The 21512-nt window shown below is 41.8% G+C and overlaps 1 protein-coding gene across 3 annotated transcripts in view; it reads right to left on the bottom strand.

Moving 5' to 3' along the window:
- Window positions 1-21512, bottom strand: part of acbd6 (acyl-CoA binding domain containing 6) — a 202251-nt gene that overhangs the window by 23955 nt on the left and 156784 nt on the right. For all 3 annotated transcript variants that reach the window (XR_015758201.1, XM_043699916.2, XM_043699920.2), the window contains one exon: window positions 9768-9798. Coding sequence is in view for 2 of the 3 variants with exons in the window: in XM_043699916.2 (XP_043555851.2) it covers window positions 9768-9798 (31 nt within the window). In the remaining variant the exon portion in view is untranslated. The remainder of the gene's footprint in view (window positions 1-9767; window positions 9799-21512) is intronic.

Here is a 21512-nt window from a genome sequence, read left to right as displayed (position 1 = left end):
AAGTGTTTTGGTAGGTTTGTGGGCTACCATGTTGCTAAGGGGACTGAGTAGACTGGAAGTCATTTCTGATATGTCTTTGATGTCAGGTATAGTTTTTGGTTGCATTCTGTCTGCTCGTTTGGGTTTGTTTGTGAGGAATCAGCAGATTGTGTTTATTGAGTATCCGTTTCTCTTGAAAACATTGTAGAGATTTTTGTTTCTACTGTTTGTAGTTCTTGGGTGCTGCAGTGTGATGTAGCTCGTTGAAATAATGTCCTGATGCAGCTCCGTTTGTGGGTGTTGGGATGATTGCTTCTGAAGTTCAGTATTTGGTCTGTGTTTGTTGTTTTTCTGTAAACTCTGGTTTGAAACTCTGTTAACTCTACATTCAACTGTCATGTTTACAAATGGTTCATAGTTCTGTTCGCCGAGCTGTAAGTTTTTGTTGCAAACGTTTCGTCCTCTGGCTAGGTGACGTCATCAGTGCTTGGGAGCCTCCTGCGAAGCGCTTCTTTGATGTTTCCTCCGGTGTTTATAGTGGTCTGTCCCTGCCGCTTCCGGTTGTCAGTTTCAGCTGTCCGCTGTAGTGGTTGGTATATTGGCCTGGACCCAATATACCAACCACTACAGCGGACAGCTGAAACTGACAACCGGAAGCAGCAGGGACAGACCAGTATAAACACCGGAGGAAACATCAAAGAAGCGCTTCGCAGGAGGCTCCCAAGCACTGATGATGTCGCCTAGCCAGGGGACGAAACATTTGCAACAAAAACTTCCAGCTTGGCGAACAGAACCACAACAATGAGCACCCGAGCTACAAACCTTCGCACAAACTTTGAATGGTTCATAATCGTTTACCTGTGGTGAGAGTCTATTTAATTGTAATAAATAGCAATTCTTGTTAACTAGAGAAACCTGGTCTGTGTTTTCTGTCAAGCTAGATCTGAAAGTCAGTTAAGTTGCAGAATCCTGCATAAATCTGTAACTTTTGTACTGACTCAGGGAACTGAAGAGCCTTTTCAGTGTGTTACACCAGTGAGAGTTAGCAATTTCCTGCACATTGGACTTTTAGCAGGGATTGATGGCGAATTCTTAGACATCACTGTTTAGAATCAATATTTACCATGCATAATTGTAGAATCTATACAGTAAATAACATATCACTCATTTAAGGATTTCATTTGATATCTTACACTTAGAGTCATAGAGATGTACAGCATGGAAACAGACCCTTTGGTCCAACCCGTCCATGCCGACCAGATATCCCAACCCAATCTAGTCCCACCTGCCAGCATCCGGCCCATATCCCTCCAAACCCTTCCTATTCATACACCCATCTAAATGCCTCTTAATGTTGCAATTGTACCAGCCTCCACCACTTCCTTTGGCAGCTTATTCCATACACCATCATCCGTGTGAATAAGTTGCCCCTTAGGTCCATTTTATATCTTTCCCCTCTCACCCTAAACCTATGCCCTCTAGTTCTGGACTCCCCGATCCCAAGTAAAAGACTTTGTCTATTTACCCTATTCATGCCCCTCATAGTTTTGTAAACCTCTATATGGTCACCCCTCAGCCTCCGACGCTCCAGGGAAAACAGCCCCAGCCTGTTCAGCCTCTCCCTATAGCTCAAATCCTCCAACCGTGGCAACATGCTTATAAATCTTTTCTGAACCCTTTCAAATTTCACAACATCTTTCTGATAGGAAGGAGACCAGAATTACACGCAATATTCCAACAGTGGCCTAACCAATGTCCTGTACAGCCGCAACATGACCTCCCAACTCCTGTACTCAATACTCTGACCAATAAAGGAAAGCATACCAAACGCCTACTTCACTATCCTATCTACCTGTGACTCCACTTTCAGGGAGCTATGAACCTGCACTCCAAGGTCTCTTTGTTCAGCAACACTCCCTAGGACCTTACCGTTAAGTGTATAAGTCCTGCTAAGATTTGCTTTTCCAAAATGAAACACCTCGCATTTATCTGAATTAAACTCCATCTGCCACCTCTCAGCCCATTGGCCCATCTGGTCAAGATTCTGTTGTAATCTGAGGTATCCCTCTTCGCTGTCCACTACACCTCCAATTTTGGTGTTATCTGCAAACTTACTAACTGTACCTCTTATGCTCGCATCCAAATCAATTATGTAAATGACAAAAAGTAGAGGACCCAGCACCGATCTTTGTGGCACTCCACTGGTCACAGGCCTCCAGTCTGAAAAACAACCTTCCACCACCACCCTCTTTGAGCCAGTTCTGTATCCAAATGGCTAGTTCTCCCTGTTATTCCGTGAGATCTAACCTGGCTAATCAGTCTCTCATGGGGAATCATATCACGCCTTACTGAAGTCCATATCGATCACATCTACCGCTCGGCCCTCATCAATCCTCTTTGTTACTTCTTCAAAAAACTCAATTGAGTTTGTGAGACATGATTTCCCACACACAAAACCATGTTGACTGTCCCTAATCAGTCCTTGTCTTTCCAAATACATGTACATCCTGTCCCTCAGGATTTCCTCCAACAACTTGCCCACTACCGACATCAGGCTCACTGGTCTGTAGTTCCATGGCTTGTCCTTACCACCCTTCTTAAACAGTAGCATCACGTCAGCCAACCTCCAGTCTTCTGACACCTCACCTGTGACTATGGATACAAATATCTCAGCAAGAGGCCCAGCAGTCTCTTCTCCAGCTTCCCACAGAGTTCTAGGGTACACCTGATCAGGTCCTGGAGATTTATCCGCCTTTATGCGTTCCAAAACATCTAGCACTTCCTCCTCTGTAATATCGACATTTTGCAAGGTGTCACCATCTATTTCCCTACAGTCTATATCTTCCATATCCTTTTCCACAATAAATACTGATGTAAAATACTCGTTTAGTATCTCCCCCATTTTCTGTGGCTCAACACAAAGGCCCTATTCTCTCCCTAGTTACCCTTTTGTCCTTAATGTATTTGTAAAAATCCTTTGGATTCTCCTTAATTCTATTTGCCAAAGCTATCTAATGTCCCCTTTTTGCACTCCTGATTTCCCTCTTAAGTATACTCCTACTCCCTTTATACTCTTCTGAGGATTTATTCGATCTATCCTGTCTTTACCTTACATATGCTTCCTTCTTTTTTCTTAACCAAACCCTCAATTTCTTTAGTCATCCAGCATTCCCTATACGCACCAGCCTTTCCTTTCACCTTAACGGGAATATACTTTCTCTGGATTCTCATTATCTCATTTCTGAAGATTTCCCATTTTCCAGCTGTCCCTTTACCTGCAAACATCTGCCTCCAATCAGCTTTCGAAAGTTCTTGCCTAATACCGTCGAAATTTGCCTTTCTCTAATTTCGAACTTCAACTTTTAGATCTGGTCTATCCTTTTCCATCACTATTTTAAATCTAATAGAATTATGGTCGCTGGCCCCAAAGTGCTCCCCCACTGACACCTCAGTCACCTGCCCTGCCTTATTTCCCAAGAGTAGGTCAAGTTTTGCACCTTCCCTAGTTGGTACATCCACATACTGAATCAGAAAGTTTTCTTGTACACACTTAACAAATTCCTCTCCATCTAAACCCTTAACACTATGGTAGTCCTAGTTTATGTTTGGAAAGTTAAAATCCCCTATCATAACCACCCTATTATTTTTACAGATAGCTGAGATCTCCTTACAAGTTTGTTTCTCAATTTCCCTCTGACTCTTAGCAGGTCTATAATACAATCCCAATAAGGTGATCATGCCTTTCTTATTTCTCAGTTCCACCCAAATAACTTCCCTGGATGTATTTCCAGGAATGTCCTCCCTCAGCACAGCTGTAATGCTATCCCTTATCAAGAACGCTACTCCCCCTCCTCTCTTGCCTCCCTTTCAATCCTTCCTGTAGCATTTGTATCCTGGAACATTAAGTTGCCAGTCCTGCCCTTCCCTGAGCCATGTTTCTGTAACTGCTATGATATCCCAGTCCCATGTTCCTAACCATGCCCTGAGTTCATCTGCCTTCCCAGTTAGGCCCCTTGCATTGAAATAAATGCAGTTTAATTTATTAGTCCTACCTTGTCCCTGCCTGCCCTGATTGTTTGACTCATTTCTGTTCTCAACTGTACCAGTCTCAGATCGATCTCTGTCCTCACTATCTCCCTGGGTAAACCCCTCCCCGCCCACCTTACTAGTTTAAATCCTCCTGAGCAGCTCGAACAAATCTCCCTGCCAGTATATTAGTCCCTTTCCAATTTTGGTGCAATCTGTCCTCATTGTACAGGTCACTTCTCCCCCAAAAGAGATTCCAATGATCCAAAAATGTGAATCCTTCCCCCATATACCAGCTCCTCAGCTATGCATTCATCTGCTCGATCCTCCTATTCCTGCCCTCACTAGCTTGTAGCACTGGGAGTAATCCAGATATTACTACCTCCTTTTTAAATTCCTGCCTAACTCTCTAATCTCCCTTCAGAATCTCAACCTTCTCCCTTCCTATGTCGTTGGTTCCAATGTGTACAATGACCTCTTGCTGGCCCCTCTCCCCCGTGAGAACATTCTGCACCCTCTCTGAGACATCCTTGATCCTGGCACCGGGGGGCAACACTCCATTCTGCTTTTTCACTGCTGGCCACAGAAACGTCTGTCTGTACCTTGGACTAGAGAATCCCCTAACACAATTGATCTCTTGGAACCTGCCGTACGCCTTGTTGCATTAGAGCCAGTCTCAATACCAGAAACTTGACTGTTCATGATACGTTCCCCTGAGAATCCATCACCCCATCATTTTCCAAAATAGCATACTTGTTTGAAATGGGGATAGCCACAAAAGCCTCCTGCATTAGCTGCCTACCTCTCTTACCTTTCCTGGAGTTAACCCATCTATGTGACTGTATCTGAGGCATTCCCCCCCTTTCTTTAACAGCCGTCCATCACATACTGTTGCTGTTGCAAATTCCTCATTGCTTCTGACTGTTCTCCAACCGATCCACTCGATCTGATAAGATTCGCAACCAACAGCATTTATGGCAAATATAATCCACAGTAACCCTTAAATTCTCTTTAAACTCCCACATCTGACAAGAAGTACATATCACTCTACTAAAGGCCATTTTTGCTCCTTCACAATCTACAGACCCAGAAATTAACACCGTCTTATTCCTCTACAAACACTGCCCCAGGTTAAATTAATAGTTATGGCTTATATTTTAAGTTTAATCAAGAGACATATCTCCAAAACATATAATCAAGAAAGAACCCACTCTACTCATTACTGCAGACTTTATGTAGTCCACTTAAAACTTATCTGATTCTGTGTTGTGAACTTCGCCCAACAGTTCCTCCAAGATTAGTTGTGAATTTCACTGTTTGTTAATTTTCCCAGATGCACTCTGATGTCCAGCGATACATGAATTCAAACAGCAAAGGCAGTGTCAGTTTCTTTCTCTCTCTCTCTCCTGCACTGACCTCACCATGTGCTTCCTTTGTCTGTTCTTCTCCCTTTTAAAACTGCTGTTGTTTTGACTTTTTTTTCCAAAGTTCCAAAACAATGCAACAGTATATAAAACAGTAATTGCTGCTCCTGGAATTCGAGGAAATCACCTTCAGCATCTAAATGTATTATGATAGACATATAAAATATTACCATCTACACTTCATTATACATTTCTAGGTGCACCTTTATAATGGACACTGAATATATAAATTGGTGGAGGAAAGAATTACAGCATGACAAGTTACAAGTACAATGTCCATTACAAAGTTGGAAGAGGTAATCTAAAATATGAACATAAGCACAAATTCCAGGCAACTGTCTAAAGCTGAGCCATACTATTAGTGATTGAGTGTCATAATTGGATGAGACAAGGTACTGAGCATAGATCTACACCATCATTGAGCCTGATTACCTTAACCAACTCCATGACTGGCTCAGCTCATTTGTTGCTGACACCCTCATCCATATCTTTGTTATCTCTAATCTTATGTTCCCCTGTTAGCCTCTCATCTTCCAATGTGCAGAAACGTGAGTTCATTAAAAACACTGCTGCCTATATCCTTACTCACACCAAGCCATGTTTACCAAATAGCCTTGGGGCTCGCTGACATCCACATTGACTCTTGGTCTGCCAATGCCTTGATTTTAAAATTCACATCCTTAATTTCAAATTGCCTAATCATTTTGCTCTTCCCCATCTCTAACCTCTGGCAACCCTGCAACCTTCTGATCTCTATATTCCTCCAATTCTGTCTATTTGTGTAATCCTGATCCATCATTGGTGGGTATGCCTCTGTTGTGGGATTGTACTGTGCACAGATTGGTAGGCATGTTTCTCATGTTTCAAAAATGACAGCATTTTATAAGTATTCAACTGGCTTTAAAACATTCAAGCGATGTCCCAGATCTGTGAAAAACACTAAATAAATTTAACTCTTTCTTTATTGATATAATTATTCTACAAATTAATAAGTAGTAAACATTAACTTTGATATTTATGATCACAGAACTAAAAAAAAGATAGACGTGAAATATAAAGACAAATGATCCATGGCCTTGAAATAAATTTTTATTTTCATAGAAGATAATTAAGTGTATGCTTGAACCTACGTTCAGTAACATACTCTCAGTAAGTAGCCTGACTGTTATCTTCTGCTTAATCTCAACCATTAACAAGTTCAGCTGCATTGTGTGCCGATACAATGTGTTTGACGTCATGTGTAATAAGTCGAACTGTCAGTTTTAAAGAGTGTTGTCAAACTCAGCTGTAACTCAGGCAAAGGGAGGGGAGTCAGATCCCGAGGGGACCTTCAAAGGACTGTAATATCCCAATAGAGTTCACCATGCAAAATAAAGTACAAAATTTATCATAATTTTTCACTCAAACCTTTCTCTGCCTTAAGCTTACATTTACATTAATTGGTTTCCTCTTTGAGTAAGAGAAGTTTGCATGGCTGCCAGTTAGTTACATCTTAGGGGTGTATAAGCACTGTGTATAAATCAGGAGCAGGACAAGGAAATTCTCAAAAACACTATATATTGACAAGGAGAGTAATATGTCTAGTTGACACTTTAGTCCCATAAGCCTATACAGATGTCTTTACGTACATGATAGAAGATCACTGAAGCATACTAGTCTGACAACAAAATCTGCTATGTATAGAAGGCAGATTTGATACAAACGCTTCCATGCATTTGCGAACATCAAAGTGGTTGAGTACAGCAGCCTCACTCTGGGAAATCTGTAAAGTGTATCATTCTCTCGTAGATCTTTGCAAATTTTAAACATCCATAACACATCCAAGGTTCCAATGTTATAATCAGCAATCTTTAAAAAAAAATAAAGTATTGACAAGCACTTGTCCCTATCACAATTGTATCAATGGGCAGGAATGGTGTCAGGCACTTAGCCTTTTTTGTGCTGGGGAACAGGCAGTGTAGCAGCACTGCATCCCCTGCAATGATTCACGTCCAATTTTTTAAGCTTTGGCAGTTAAAAAAAAACTCAAATTCAACTATCCAGAGTTCTAGCCTTTTTTTAAAAAAAGTTATTTTTAGTTAAATGACTATCCCAAATAAGTTGGGGAAAATTCTCAATTGGTAAAAGAGAAAGTCAAAGCAGCTGCTTGCCAATGGGAGAAACAGAAAGAGAAAAGCTAAACGTTTCTATGGGTGACATTCAGCTTATGTCTGAGATCATAGGTACTCTCTGAGATATAAAGGGGCAGTAAGGAAAATCCATCAATGCCATCAATTTGTTTGAAGTTAAAACGAAATCAACTTGATAAATTGGATGGATTTGAAAAATCCCAGGACTTTCAACAAAATAAATGTTAAAGAATTGAATACTGTCAAAATAAATGTGCGTCTAAAAAGACAGTGAATTCACTACAATCTGAATTTTGAGGAAAGCAGCCAAAAAATATAAAGTCTATAATAAGCACAAATGCAACAAAGAGAATGAAAGTTTCCTGGAACACTCGTACAACCCACTGATTCTGGAAACAGTTACTTGAAAACTTCTCTATTGTTGGTTTAGAGATTTCTTTATTTCAGTTTCCATATTTTTAGGGTGGGGTGTTGAAGTGAATCACCACCTGTTGGTACATGTTCTTATAGTTAATTTCTACTTCTCAAGATCCTGACTGCATTGTTTTGAAATTCTTCATCATCTCTCAACAGTATTAATTAGTGCTACTGACACAATGCTTCCCTACTTCCAATACAACTGAAAATCAACCTCAATGGCATTTCAGATTCTCCCCTTCAATCCAATCCATCTGCTTACTTTTTTTAAAAAATGGATATAAACAGGACCTAAGCCTAACAAATGCAGGGATGTTTTGGATGAATTTCAGAATGGTTATGAATTTCAGGATGTATTGATGTAGAATATTTCCCTTTGGGTTTTAGACGATTGAAGGACAGAATTCAGGAATAAGGCACCAGAGGTTACTGCGATGAATACACAGTCTAGCTGTTTCTGATACCGTTTCAGCACATAAAACCTGATTTTGTGTGAAGCAGGACCATACAGAGTCATTGTCATTGAAGGAAGAGTTGTGGAGGAGGAGTCAGGCAAGTCCCGGTGGGTAAATTAAATCTTGAATCTATGGAAATTTAAACACTTGGAGGAAAGTGAAGATAAGCCATAGAAGATTAGGGTTCAAATCATTTTGAAACTAAGCTGTACCATAGTACTCTTACATGGAAACAAATTTTAAGAGGTGTAAGCAAATTAATTAAGTGGGTGAAGGTAATAATTCAATCTTCTCTTCCTCATCCCCCACACACTAACGCCAGAAAATAATTTGCAAATACGAGTGGGCTATGCATATAAATTTACCTTGATGATGTAACCAGACAATACAATGTAAGCAATCTCATATTCACTGTGGAGGTGCATCAAAGGAAAGTATACCTTTTAATAACTTGCACCTATGGGACCAGGAGTGTGCCAATTGATCAAATATTCCAGATAATCAAGTGGTCAAGTGTGTAAAAACACACACTAAGTAATGGAAACATAATGCAGGGGGTATACACATCTCCATTATACTTTATTTAGAGCATAAATTACTTAAATAATGATGAAACATTGCCTTAAATAAAAGTTACTTGCAGAGAGCGTTCTCACTCGCACCCTCAACTGTCTACTCTGACATTGCAGTAGCTTGCAGTATTTGAGGAGAAATTGACCAAACTTTAATCAACTGTTGATATTTTGTGTTGCCATTCAATTGAAAAACATGCATATTTACATTGAGGTAAATAAATTTTTAAAAACTATTATAATTAAATAGAATCATACAGTAAACTTCATGGTATTTGAGGGACATAAGTTTTGTCAATTTATCAAGTGTGCCAGTTTATAAGGTGCTGGTTAAAACAAAAGTTTGCTGTATAATTATGTTTGATATCATTTATCATTGTAATGTAATAGAGCTGGTATATTTTCTCTCTAGTGGGTACATGGGAGAAAATGCAGAATCATCAGCTATTATATACAAAGGGAAAGAAACCTACTTGAACCATTTTCAGGTTGGCTATCCATTTTTTTCATTTGCAACAAAAAGGAAAAGATAAGAGGATTGCAGCAGGTAACACAAAGTGGGCTGAGGAAGGACCTGGATGTACTGATGTCACCCTTACCTCACAGTTTATTTGTCATTGTAACCATCTGTGTCCCAAAGTTATGACTTGGAGATAGTCAACAACTGAAGCTGTGGTTGAAATGATCAACACCCAGTTTCAAAATCTGGTAAAAAGATTTTTTTACAATGGAGCATAACTTATAAAGTCAAGCTGACAAGCTTACCATAATGCAAAGCTGTCTGTCCTTCACTGTCCTGCAATTAGAAGAGAAAATAATCATTATAGACCATTTCCATCATCAGATAAATGCAGATCATGTAATGAATGTTCATATAGGAATAATAATGAAGACACGGTATGACTTTATGATGCTTGCTAAATCTAGAGTTAATATTCAATAGGCCTGGCACGTGGCCAGTATTAATCCATTGGCTTTTAACTTCTGGGATGTGGCTTCAAATTAAGAATAGAAATCTCCCCTGTTGGCTATAAAGGGAATACGTGAACTTTTAGAGCAATCCAAACCCAGATCCTAATGGCACAGGGAAAAAATTGATCATGTAAGCAATTTGTGACAACCTTTATAATTATCGCAAGTTGCATTTTCAGCCTGACTACTACAGATTTGCATGAGAAAATCCTGGGAACAGTGGGAATACTACTTTCTGGGATCATTTCTCCCATTGATAGAAAATGTAGATGAATCACAGGTTGAAAAATGTAACAGTAAGGAATACTGTTCCTGAGGCTGAACTTAGCAATATTTTGGGACAGTGGAAGGGAAATCTCACTACATATTCAACTGTGTTTGATCCTGGCTTTGGAATATTCAGTGGTGACATTAAGATGGGCGGCACAGTGGCACAGTGGTTAGCACTGTTGCCTCACAGCGCCAGAGACCCGGGTTCAATTCCCGCCTCAGGCGACTGACTGTGTGGAGTTTGCATGTTCTCCCCGTGTCTGCTTGGGTTTCCTCCGGGTGCTCCGGTTTCCTCTCACAGTCCAAAGATGTGCAGGTCAGGTGAATTGGCCATGCTAAATTGCCCGTAGTGTTAGGTAAGGGTAAATGTAGGGGTATGGGTGGGTTGCGCTTCGGCAGGGCGGTGTGGACTTGATGGGCCGAAGGGCCTGTTTCCACACTGTAAGTAATCTAATCTAATCTAATCTAATCTAAGATCCGTGCATAATAAATGCTTCGTTCTCAACACTAAACTCGATCAGCTTGATGATCAATAAAACTAGCTAAACTAATCCGCTATCCTGAGTTAGGATGCTTATACTTACAAAACACGAACAATCTACATTTACACAGTAATTTAGTCTTAACATGTCCCAATGCACTTTGCTTGACCATTATTAAACTAAATGGATAAATGATACACAGATATCCCTCGTTTCACATTCCTCGCGTGTTCCTGTAAAACAGCATGTAAAATGGAAGTTTGCTAAATGAAAAATCATGTTCCCATATGAAGAGATGTAATAAGACTGTAGTATATTCTTAAACTGGATTTAAAAAGTCTACGGGACCTTGAACTGAACTGACACAGAAATCCAAATACTATTTACTATCTGCCCATTTTCCACCCTGATCCCCTCACTAATCACTTCCCTGACCTTACCTGTTCAGTGGTTGCTTTCTCTTGATAGTCACAACCCCCTCCCATCCCCTGTCTGGTCACAACCCCCTCCCATTCCCTGTCTGGTCACAACCCCCTCCCATCCACTGTCTGGTCACAACCCTCTCCCATCTCCTGTCTGGTCACAACTCCCTTCCATCCCCTGGCTGGTCACAACCCTCTCCCATCCCCTGTCTGGTCACAACTCCCTTCCATCCCCTGGCTGGTCACAACCCTCTCCCATCCCCTGTCTGGTCACAATCCCCTCCCATCCCCTGTCTGGTCACAATCCCCTCCCATCCCCTGTCTGGTCACAACCCCCTCCCATCCACTGTCTGGTCACAACCCTCTCCCATCCCCTGGCTGGTCACAACTCCCTTCCATCCCCTGGCTGGTCACAACCCTCTCCCATCCCCTGGCTGGTCACAACCCTCTCCTGACCCCCTCGTTGATCGCATCCCTCTCCCAAACTCCTCATTGGTCACTTGCCTCTCTCGAATCCATAATAATTCACACCAGAGTTCCTTGTTGATTTGATAAGTTCAAGTGAAACTTGCTTGCAATGGTTCCTCAGAGACAGATAGTGGAAGAAACACCTTGCTGCCTACAACAAATTCTTTTGGCATTCCTATCACTCCTAGATCCTCTATTTAACTTGCAGCAATTAGCTTTAATATGTCCAATCTTATCAAAATAGAAGCAAGTTACTTTCTTTATTTACCTTTTCTCCGTAATTAATTTAACATCCATTGATTGCTTCATATCATATTTCCTTATGATTCCCATATGACCATTTCCCCACATGTAACAGTCAGTCAGATATATTAGCTTTCCATAAGAACTGCTGTTCTTCAGATGTATAAAATTTGACACTCATCTAAATAAGTCTTCAGGTTATCCAGAATATTTCAGAATACTGCCATAATTATGATTTCCTTCACATTTTAAATGATTATTTTTTTCTAATTACAGTGATTGAAGGCACTGATCCCAAAGTATTTCTTTTCCTCTTGTAAATTCTACAAACGTTTGATTGTGTTTCTTACAGTCTTAAATTGTAATTGACAAGCTTCAGGGACAGTTTCATAAGCATCTTTTAACAGCTTCAAAACCTGCAGATTGTTTTTCTAACAAACTGGCTTACACATTCAAAGCTGTTCAAATCTTTTACAAGAGTTCAACTTCACAGCAATTTTTTCAAATACACTGATACATCTTCCAATTTCATCCTTTGTAAATTTAGGTATTAAAAGGAGCTTTCTAATTTACTTAAGCCCTTCAATGGAAGCAGAATCCTCCTTTGAGCTATTACCTCTTTCTTTTTCCTTTACTCTAATGTTGATGCATCTGATTTATTTGGAATTCAAATTATTTAAATTTTCCTTTCATTTTCTCCCTCATCTCTATTTTCTTTATTCTTTTTCTCTTGCCAAATGAAGCCTCCTTAATTTGCATGTTTTTCTCCTTTTTCTTTCTTAGCATTGCTATTCTCATCTCTTTTTCTTCCAATTAAAGATTTTTAAAAAAATTTCTAACAGTATCTTATCAGTGCTAATCCCAGCAAGGACGCATTAATTTTCAATACTAAATGCTGAATAATTAATTTAAACATCTCAACATACATGATCAAGATGTTATTTCTACTTTCAATCTATCCACTGACACTCTTAGTATAACAGTTGTCAAAGATTTTAAAATAATATTTTAACTGTTACATTTTTGTTCCTAAAGACCTCTATGTAATATAGTCAGAGCCATTTTGAAATTCTAACCATTAACATACTTCACAAGTTTAAAAATGTTAACAATTTCTTAAAATGTAAAATTTATAAAATTCAAATGAATTTGAATCCAAGAACCACAACTTTGTTATGATGTCAGCTGATGGCAATTCTGGGTACATCATTTCCCAAAATGAAACCTGGTTTGACAGACCACACATTTTACTTTGTTGCAATGTTTTTTTTAATGTAGGTGGTCAGTCATAAGAGGCTGCCAATGTACTTTTGATGAAGACCATCAAAGATTAGTACACACAAAGTAAAATTACAAATATCAGAAATAAAAGTTCAATTCTTTTACCCTCCATAACATTCTTACAATAATTCAAACCTCACTGTTTTACTTTAAATTCCCTTGTTCAGAGGGCATGGCTGTATTAACTTGCACTCAACACTATCTTCTTTAGTTAACATCTGTTCTGGAGACCCTTGAACAAACTGTTAACACAGTTCACTTACTCCTTAACATATGTTCCTTAAACCCATGCCTTGGATGGTGTCTTCCTCTTGTGACACCTTAAAGACCTTTGTTTCTGGAGTTTTTCTTTTAATACAACGTAAGTTTAGAAGAATGATCCTTAGACTCAGGGGTTACGTTATGAGGAGAGATTGTATAGAATTTAGAAGGTTAAGGAATGATCAGATTAAATATCAACAGGAAAAGACAAGGTAGGAAAGATAAACTATTTCCACTGGTTGGAGATTCTACAACTAGCGAACATAGTCTGAGAATTAAAGCCAGACTGTTCAGGAGAGATGTCAGAGAGCACTACTGCACACAAAGGGTGGTAGATGTTCGGAACTTTTCCACAAATGGCAGTGGATGCTGGATTGGTTGTTAACTTTAAATCATTTTTTTTTTGTTAGTCAAAGGCATTAAGCAAAGGATATGGGCCAAAGGCAGGTCTATGGAGCTAAGCCTCAGATCAGCTATGATCTCACTCAATAGTGGCTGAATGGCCTACTCCAGTTTCATTGTTCCTAATGATTTTCAAGACAGCCAGAACTTCTTTTCAATGCAAACTGCCTTGAAGGCTGTTAACCTAATAGCACCTTTGCTTCCATACACCATTCTCTCTTACAGAAGTCAGCATACTCCATGACTTTCTGGATGGCCCTGTTTTCCTAAAAGGAAATTTTTGTCTCTGTCTTGTTGCGTCACAGGACTCCTTACAGTCCACTTTTTCTCTGTTCTACCTTTGTTTTCTAAAACACTGAAATATTCATCTTGGGGGTGGGGAGCGGTGGGGGTGGGGGAGGGGGTGTTTCTTGTAAAAGTCTCAATTAAATATGTAAACAAATTTCCAAATTGACCTGCAAGTAAGTATAAAAGTTAAAAATGAAACTATAAAAAGTATCCTCTTCTTAATATACATAATAATCAAACTTAAAGCTGTAAGTGATTATATCAATTTTAGAAGGTTCCACAAAATAAGAATATATCATGAACCTGTGATACAGGTTGGAGAGAGAAGCATTGAGTGGGAGGACTGCGAGGGGGAAGCAATGAGGGAGGACTGCGAGGGGGAAGCAGTGAGTAGGAGGACTGTGAGGGAGAAGCAGTGAGTGGGAGGACTGCGAGGGGGAAGCAGTGAGTGGGAGGACTGCGAGGGGGAAGCAGTGAGTGGGGGACTGTGAGGGAGAAGCAGTGAGTGGGAGGACTGCAAGGGGGAAGCAGCGAGTGGGAGGACTGTGAGGGAGAAGCAGTGAGTGGGAGGACTGAGGGGGAAGCAGTGAGTGGGAGGACTGTGAGGGAGAAGCAGTGAGTGGGAGGACTGAGGGAGAAGCAGTGAGTGGGAGGACTGCAAGGGGGAAGCAGTGAGTGGGAGGACTGCGAGGGGGAAGCAGTGAGTGGGAGGACTGCGAGGGGGAAGCAGTGAGTGGGAGGACTGTGAGGGAGAAGCAGTGAGTGGGAGGACTGAGAGAGAAGCAGTGAGTGGGAGGACTGTGAGGGAGAAGCAGTGAGTGGGAGGACTGTGAGGGAGAAGCAGTGAGTGGGAGGACTGTGAGGGAGAAGCAGTGAGTGGGAGGACTGCGAGGGAGAAGCAGTGAGTGGGAGGACTGCGAGGGGGAAGCAGTGAGTGGGAGGACTGCGAGGGGGAAGCAGTGAGTGGGAGGACTGCGAGGGAGAAGCAGTGAGTGGGAGGACTGCGAGGGAGAAGCAGCGAGTGTGAGGACTGCAAGGGGGAAGCTGCGAGGGAGAGACAGTGATTGGGAGGGCTATGAGAGGGAAACCGTGAGTAGGAGGTTGCAAAAGTGGTGAGGAGAAGAATTGTGAGAAGAAAGCAGCAAGTTGGCAAGTTGCAAGAGGGAAGTGGTTAGTGGGAGGTACGGAACAGTCTAGGAGAGTTAGTGACCAATGTTGTATCTTTAAAATACAGACTGCTTATGTAGAAACCAAGATAAATTTAAAAAGTGGAGGCAAACAGAATCAATATTGTTATTTACCAATTATACTAAATCAAAGATGCGCTACTCTAATACATTTTAAATGGGGAAAACATGAATTAAGATTTGTGCAAAGGCTTGTTAAAAGAGTAAGTTTTAAATTCTAAGCAGTCTCTTGAAGGAGGAGTTAGGGACAGTCACATAATGGAGCATTGGGAGGTACATTCTGGTGCCAATGGTTGATGGTGCTGTTGCCAATAATAGAACAAAGGAAGTGGACGATGCACAAGAGGCTAGAGTTGGAGGAAGAAGCAAGAGGGTAACTAAAGAAAGGGTTGGTCCACTAAAGGATAAGGAAGGAAGGTTGTGTGTCGAACCTGAGAAAATGGGTGAGATTGTCAATGATTACTTTATATCAGCGTTCACTGAGAGGGACATGATCAATGTTGAAATTAGAGATAGAGGCTTGTTAACTCTGGATCACGTTCACATAAGGAGGGAGGATGTATTGGGTAGGCTAAAGGATATTAAGGTGGACAAATGGGTGGCATGGTGGCACAATGGTAAGCACTGCTACCTCACAGCGCCAGAGACCCGGGTTCAATTCCCACCTCATGCAATTGTCTGTGTGGAGTTTGCACATTCTCCCCGTGTCTGCATGGGTTTCCTCCGGGTGCTCCGGTTTCTTCCCACAGTCCAAAAATGTGCAGGTTAGGTGAATTGGCCAGGCTAAATTGCCCGTAGTGTTAGGTGAAGGGGTAAATGTAGGGGAATGGGTCTGGGTAGGTTGCTCTTCAGAGGGTTGGTGTGGACTTGTTGGGCTGAAGGCCCTGTTTCTACATTGTAAGTAATCTAAATCCCCAGAACTGGATGGGATCTATCCCAGGTTGCTGAGGGCGGCGAGAGAGGAAATAGCTCGGGCCCTGACAGATATCTTTGCAGGTGAAGTGCCGGAAGACTGGAGCGTTGCTAATGTTGTCCCCTTGTACAAAAAGGGTAGTAGGGATATTCCAGGTAACTACAGACCAGTGAACCTGACATCAGTGGTGGAGAAGCTGTAAAAGAATGGGCTTATCAGTGATAGGCAACATGGTTTTGTGTGGGGAAGATAGTGCCTTCCCAACTTAACAGAGCTCTTTGAGGAAGTGACCAATTTGATAGATGAAGGAAAGGCTGTAGATGTCATATACATGGACTTCAGTAAGGCATTTGAAAGGTTCCCTATGGTAAACTAATGGAGAAAGTGAGGTCACATGGTGTGCAGGGTGTTCTAGCTAGGTGGATAGTTGGAAGGAGTTTCTGAAAAAGGAGAAAGGTGACCAGTGCAGTTCCACAGGGATCAGTGCTGGGGCCACTGTTGTTTGTGATATACATAAATGATCTGGAAGAGGGCATTGGTGGTCTGATCCCTAGGTTTGCAGGTGACACGAAGATTGGTGAAGTAGCAGAAAGCATACAGGACTGTCAAAGAATACAGGAGAATATAGATAGAGTGGAGAGTTGGGTGGAGAAGTGGCAGATGGAGTTCAATCTGGGCAAATGTGAGGTGATGCATTTTGGAAGGTCTAATTCTGGAGGGAACTTACTGAATGCCTTACTGAAGTCCATGTATATGACATCTACAGCCTTTCCTTCATCTATCAAATTGGTCACTTCCTCAAAGAGCTCTGTTAAGTTGGGAAGGCACTATCTTCCCCACACAAAACCATGTTGCCTATCACTGATAAGCCCATTCTTTTACAGCTTCTCCACCACTGATGTCAGGTTCACTGGTCTGTAGTTACCTGGAATATCCCTACTACCCTTTTTGTACAAGGGGACAACATTAGCAACGCTCCAGTCTTCCGGTACTTCACCTGCAAAGATATCTGTCAGGGCCTGAGCTATTTCCTCTCTCGCCGCCCTCAGCAACCTGGGATAGATCCCATCCAGTTCTGGGGATTTAGATTACTTACAATGTAGAAACAGGGCCTTCAGCCCAACAAGTCCACACCAACCCTCTGAAGAGCAACCTACCCAGACCCATTCCCCTACATTTACCCCTTCACCTAACACTACTGGCAATTTAGCTGTAAATGGAAGAGCCTTGAGAAATGTTGATGAGCAGAGAGGGATCTGGGTGTTCAGGTCCAGAAGGTGGCTGCACAGGTGGATAGAGTCATCAAGAAGGCATGTGGCATGCTTGCCTTCATCGGACGGGGTACTGAGTATAAGAGCTGGCAGGTCATGTTAAAAGCGTACAAGGCTTTGGTTCGGCTGCATTTAGAATACTGTGCACAGTCCGGGTTGCCACATTACCAAAAGGATGTGGACACTTTGGAGAGGGTGCAGAGAAGGTTTACGTGGATGTTGCCTGGTTTAGAAGGTGCTAGTTATGAAGAGGGGTTGAGTAGGTTATGATTGTTTTCATTAGAAAAAAGGAGATTGAGGGGGGACCTGATTGAGGTCTACAAAACCATGAAGGGTTTAGACAGGGTAGATTTGCCAGGGTGAAGGATTCAATAACAAGAGGTCACGCGTTCAAGGTGAGAGGAGAAAAGTTTAAGGGGATACAGGTGGAAAGTACTTTACACAGAGTGTGATAGGTGCCTGGAACGCGTTGCCAGCAGAGGTAGTAGAGGTAGGCATGGTAAATTCATTTAAGGTGCGTCTGGACAGATGCATGAATAGGTGGGGAGCAGAAGGATACAGATTCTTAGGAATTGGGTGAGAGGTTTAGACAGTGGATTTGGATCAGCACAGGCTTGGAGGGCCAAATGGCCTGTTCCTGCGCTGCGCATTTTCTTTGTTCTTTGAATACAGTGATTCCCCAAGGCTCATGCTGCAGGATGCTACAGAGACAGGTGGATTATCAAAACATTCATCTCTTCCGTGCTGTTTTGCACTCAACTTTACATGTGCAGAGTGTGTGAGCTACACCATCAATCAGACATGACTGAAAAAGTACAGAAGAGATGGGTTAACTGCCTTGGAGACAGTTATGGTAATAGCACCTTTGCTGCCATATAGATCTGTTCTTCCTGATAGAAGCCTGCACACACTGTGACCTTCTGGATGGCTGTTTTTCCGTCTCTGTCCTGCTGCATCATAGCACTCCTTACAGCCCATTATTTCTTCTTGTTTGCCAAAACAACAAAATATTCACCTCCAAGGCTTTCTTTTAGAAGTCTCAAATAAACGCACATAAACAAATTTCCAAACTGACAAGTACAGAATCCAAGAACGAAACTAAAGCCCATATCCCCATCTTAATATACACAATACAAATCAAACTTAAAGCTGTACATGTCAATTTTAAATTTCCAACTAATAAAAAGGATATGTCACAAAACTTCATCATACATTCACTGCTGCTCGTTTTTTCTTTTATTGCAATGCTTCTGTAATGCATGGCGAAGGGTTACTTTCATTTGGGTCTTGTTTATTGGATTAGTCTCGGAGGTCATGGCTGAGATATTATTGGATTGGGCTACTATCAGAGATAAAAAATAATAGAAGTTCAAGTTTGCTGAGAAAGTTGCAGAGTGTGTAATTCTTTAATGATGACGCTTCAAGTACCTTACCACAGCAGCTCCCTGAAGATGCTCTGCGGTTAAGTGTCATAATGAAGGTGAATTGAAAAGTAATGTAATGTGTTTCAGTTCCCTCATCCAAGGCTTTCTAGCTGTAACACTGATTAAAGGCAGTGCTGCCAAAACAAAACCGCAACATCACAGAAACACACAGTGAGTCACACTGCATCTGACACCACTCTGATTTCTAGAATGTTCTTCTAGTAAAAGGCAGGGGCAGCAAGCTCTTCTTTCTTCTCCCCCTCTTTGCTGTTCTCATTTGATTGCTATTTCAAATCTTGGATTTGGGGAGGGGATTGGAGTTGAAATATGTTTCACAAGAGATTAGGTTAACCTTCCAAGTGACCACTTTCAAGTGCAGGCCTAAACAATAAAAAAAACACCTGCCTTCTGTAATGTGTATTTGGGTGGGACTGCAGTGTCATAGAATTCTTACAGCGCAGATCAAGAGCATTTGACCCATCGCGTCTGCACCAACCCTTTGTAACTTGCCCAGATACCCTCTCGCCAAACCTCCATGACCCTGCATTTACCATGATTAATCCACCTAACCTGCACGTACTTGGACACTACAGGGCAATTTAGCATGTGGGAGGAAATCCATGCAGACACAAAAAGAACATGCAAACTCCATATAGACAGTCACCAAAGGCTGGAATCAAACACAGGTCCCTGGCACTGTTAGGCTGCAGTGCTAACCATTATGCTGCCCTGGAGTGTTGTTATGTTTAACAATAAGAGCGACCATGGGATGATTTATTTTCTTGTTTACCCCATGGTGCTACAGCCATTGTAACAACTTCTCTGTTGTTCAAATGAGATCAGCTGGCTGAACACAGATTAACTCTGGGATCTTTACTCAGTTTGGTATTGTACCCCAGCAAGTGGCAAGACAGCCACTTAGTTAGGAGCAGCATCTAAAGCCAGGAAGTTGTGTGCTCCCCTCCAGGACAACACCACAAAAATCAAGGCTGACAGTCTGGTGTAGAACATATGGAATTCTGTTCTGTCAGAAGAGACTTTTAAACTGAAGCCCTATCTAACCTCGCAAGTGGGCAGAGATCCCATGATATTGCTCTGAATAGAAGTGGAGAAACATGGTCAATTTCTTTCCCCGAACCAACATCACAGAAACAGATTATCAAGACCTTTTTGAAAGTTTTCTTTGTCGTTCATGAAATGCGAGCATCATTAGCAAAGCTAGCATTTGTGACCCATTGCTGATTGTCATTCCAGAAGTGGGGATAAACCATCTTTTCCTTCTCTGCCATCCATGTGATGCAACTACACTCCAAGTGCTGTTAGGAAGACTGTGCAATGTCAAAATAACCTGGTGTCAATGACAGAACAGAGGTGTAGTACCACATCGGGATGATGTGTAACTTGGAAGGAAACTTGCAGATGAGAGTAATTTAATGCATCTACTGCCCTTGACTTTCTAGGGCTGTAGAGATCACTGGTTTAGAAGGCAGTGTCAAAAGATCCTTGATAAGCTGGTGCAGTGAATCTTGTTGAATATTTACACTGCTAACTACCACTGCGTAGTGGTGCTGGACAAATGAATGTTAAGGTGGGGATGAAGAGACCAGTATGCGAGCTGCTTTTTCATAAATGATATTAGGTTTCTTGACTTTTGTTTGAGTTGCATTCATTCAGGCAAGTGACAGTATCTCATTACTTTCCTGACCAACGACATAATAATTAAGACATAAGTAGGCCACTCAGCCCTTCAAGACTGCTCCCCTCTCACTTCTAACCAAAGACTGAAGAAAAGTCACTCATGAAGCAGTTTGGGCCCTGGGCAATATCCAGAAGAACTCTTTCAGTGATGTCCTGACGCTGAAATTATTGGCCTCAGGACACCTACAATAAGTTTCTTTTGTGTCTGGAATGACTCCAACCACTGAAGAGTTTTTACCTGATACCCAATGAGTTCAATTTTGTAAGATGTTTTGATTCCACACTCTGCCTTGATATCAAGGACAGTCTGCAACTGATTTGTCTTGGGGTGGGGTGGGGGGGGGGGGGGGGGGGGGGTGGGGGGGGGGGGGGGGGGGGTGGGGGGGGGTGGGGGGGTGGGGGCTACCGGAACTGAGCACTGCTGAGCAAATATCGAGCACATGCCATTCAATAGCGGCAATGACACCATCCGTTTCTTTGCTGATGATTGAGATTAGATTGATGGCAGTAACTGACCAGATTGGATTTGTCCTGCTACTTGTGGTCAGGACATACCTATCCAATTTTCTATAGTTTCAATTAGAGTCCACTGTTCAGGATGTAAAAGGAACAGCTTGGCTAGAAGCATAGCTAGTTCTGGAGTATATGTCTTCAGCACTGTAGTCAGGATGTTGTCAGAGCCCATAGCTTTTGCTGTGTACAGCCATTTCGTCAGGTCACATGGTGTGAAGTGAATTGACTGATGCCTGGCATCTGTGATGTTGAGGACCTCAGAAAGCAGCTGAGATGGATCATTCACTTAGCACTCTGACTACAACTGGTGGCGAATGTTTCAGCCTCATCTTCTGCACTAAGGTGCCAGGCTCCCCCAACATTGAGGATGGGAATATTATCATGTGCTGCATCTGCTACTTAGCTTGAATGTAGT

The sequence above is a fragment of the Chiloscyllium plagiosum genome, unplaced genomic scaffold, assembly GCF_037043375.1.
Source record: "Chiloscyllium plagiosum isolate Xiang-an unplaced genomic scaffold, Cpla_swu_hap1 HiC_scaffold_9, whole genome shotgun sequence".
Lineage (NCBI taxonomy): Eukaryota > Metazoa > Chordata > Chondrichthyes > Orectolobiformes > Hemiscylliidae > Chiloscyllium > Chiloscyllium plagiosum.
The sequence above is the reverse complement of the archived record's forward strand: the minus strand, read 5'-3'. Positions and strand labels throughout refer to the sequence as shown.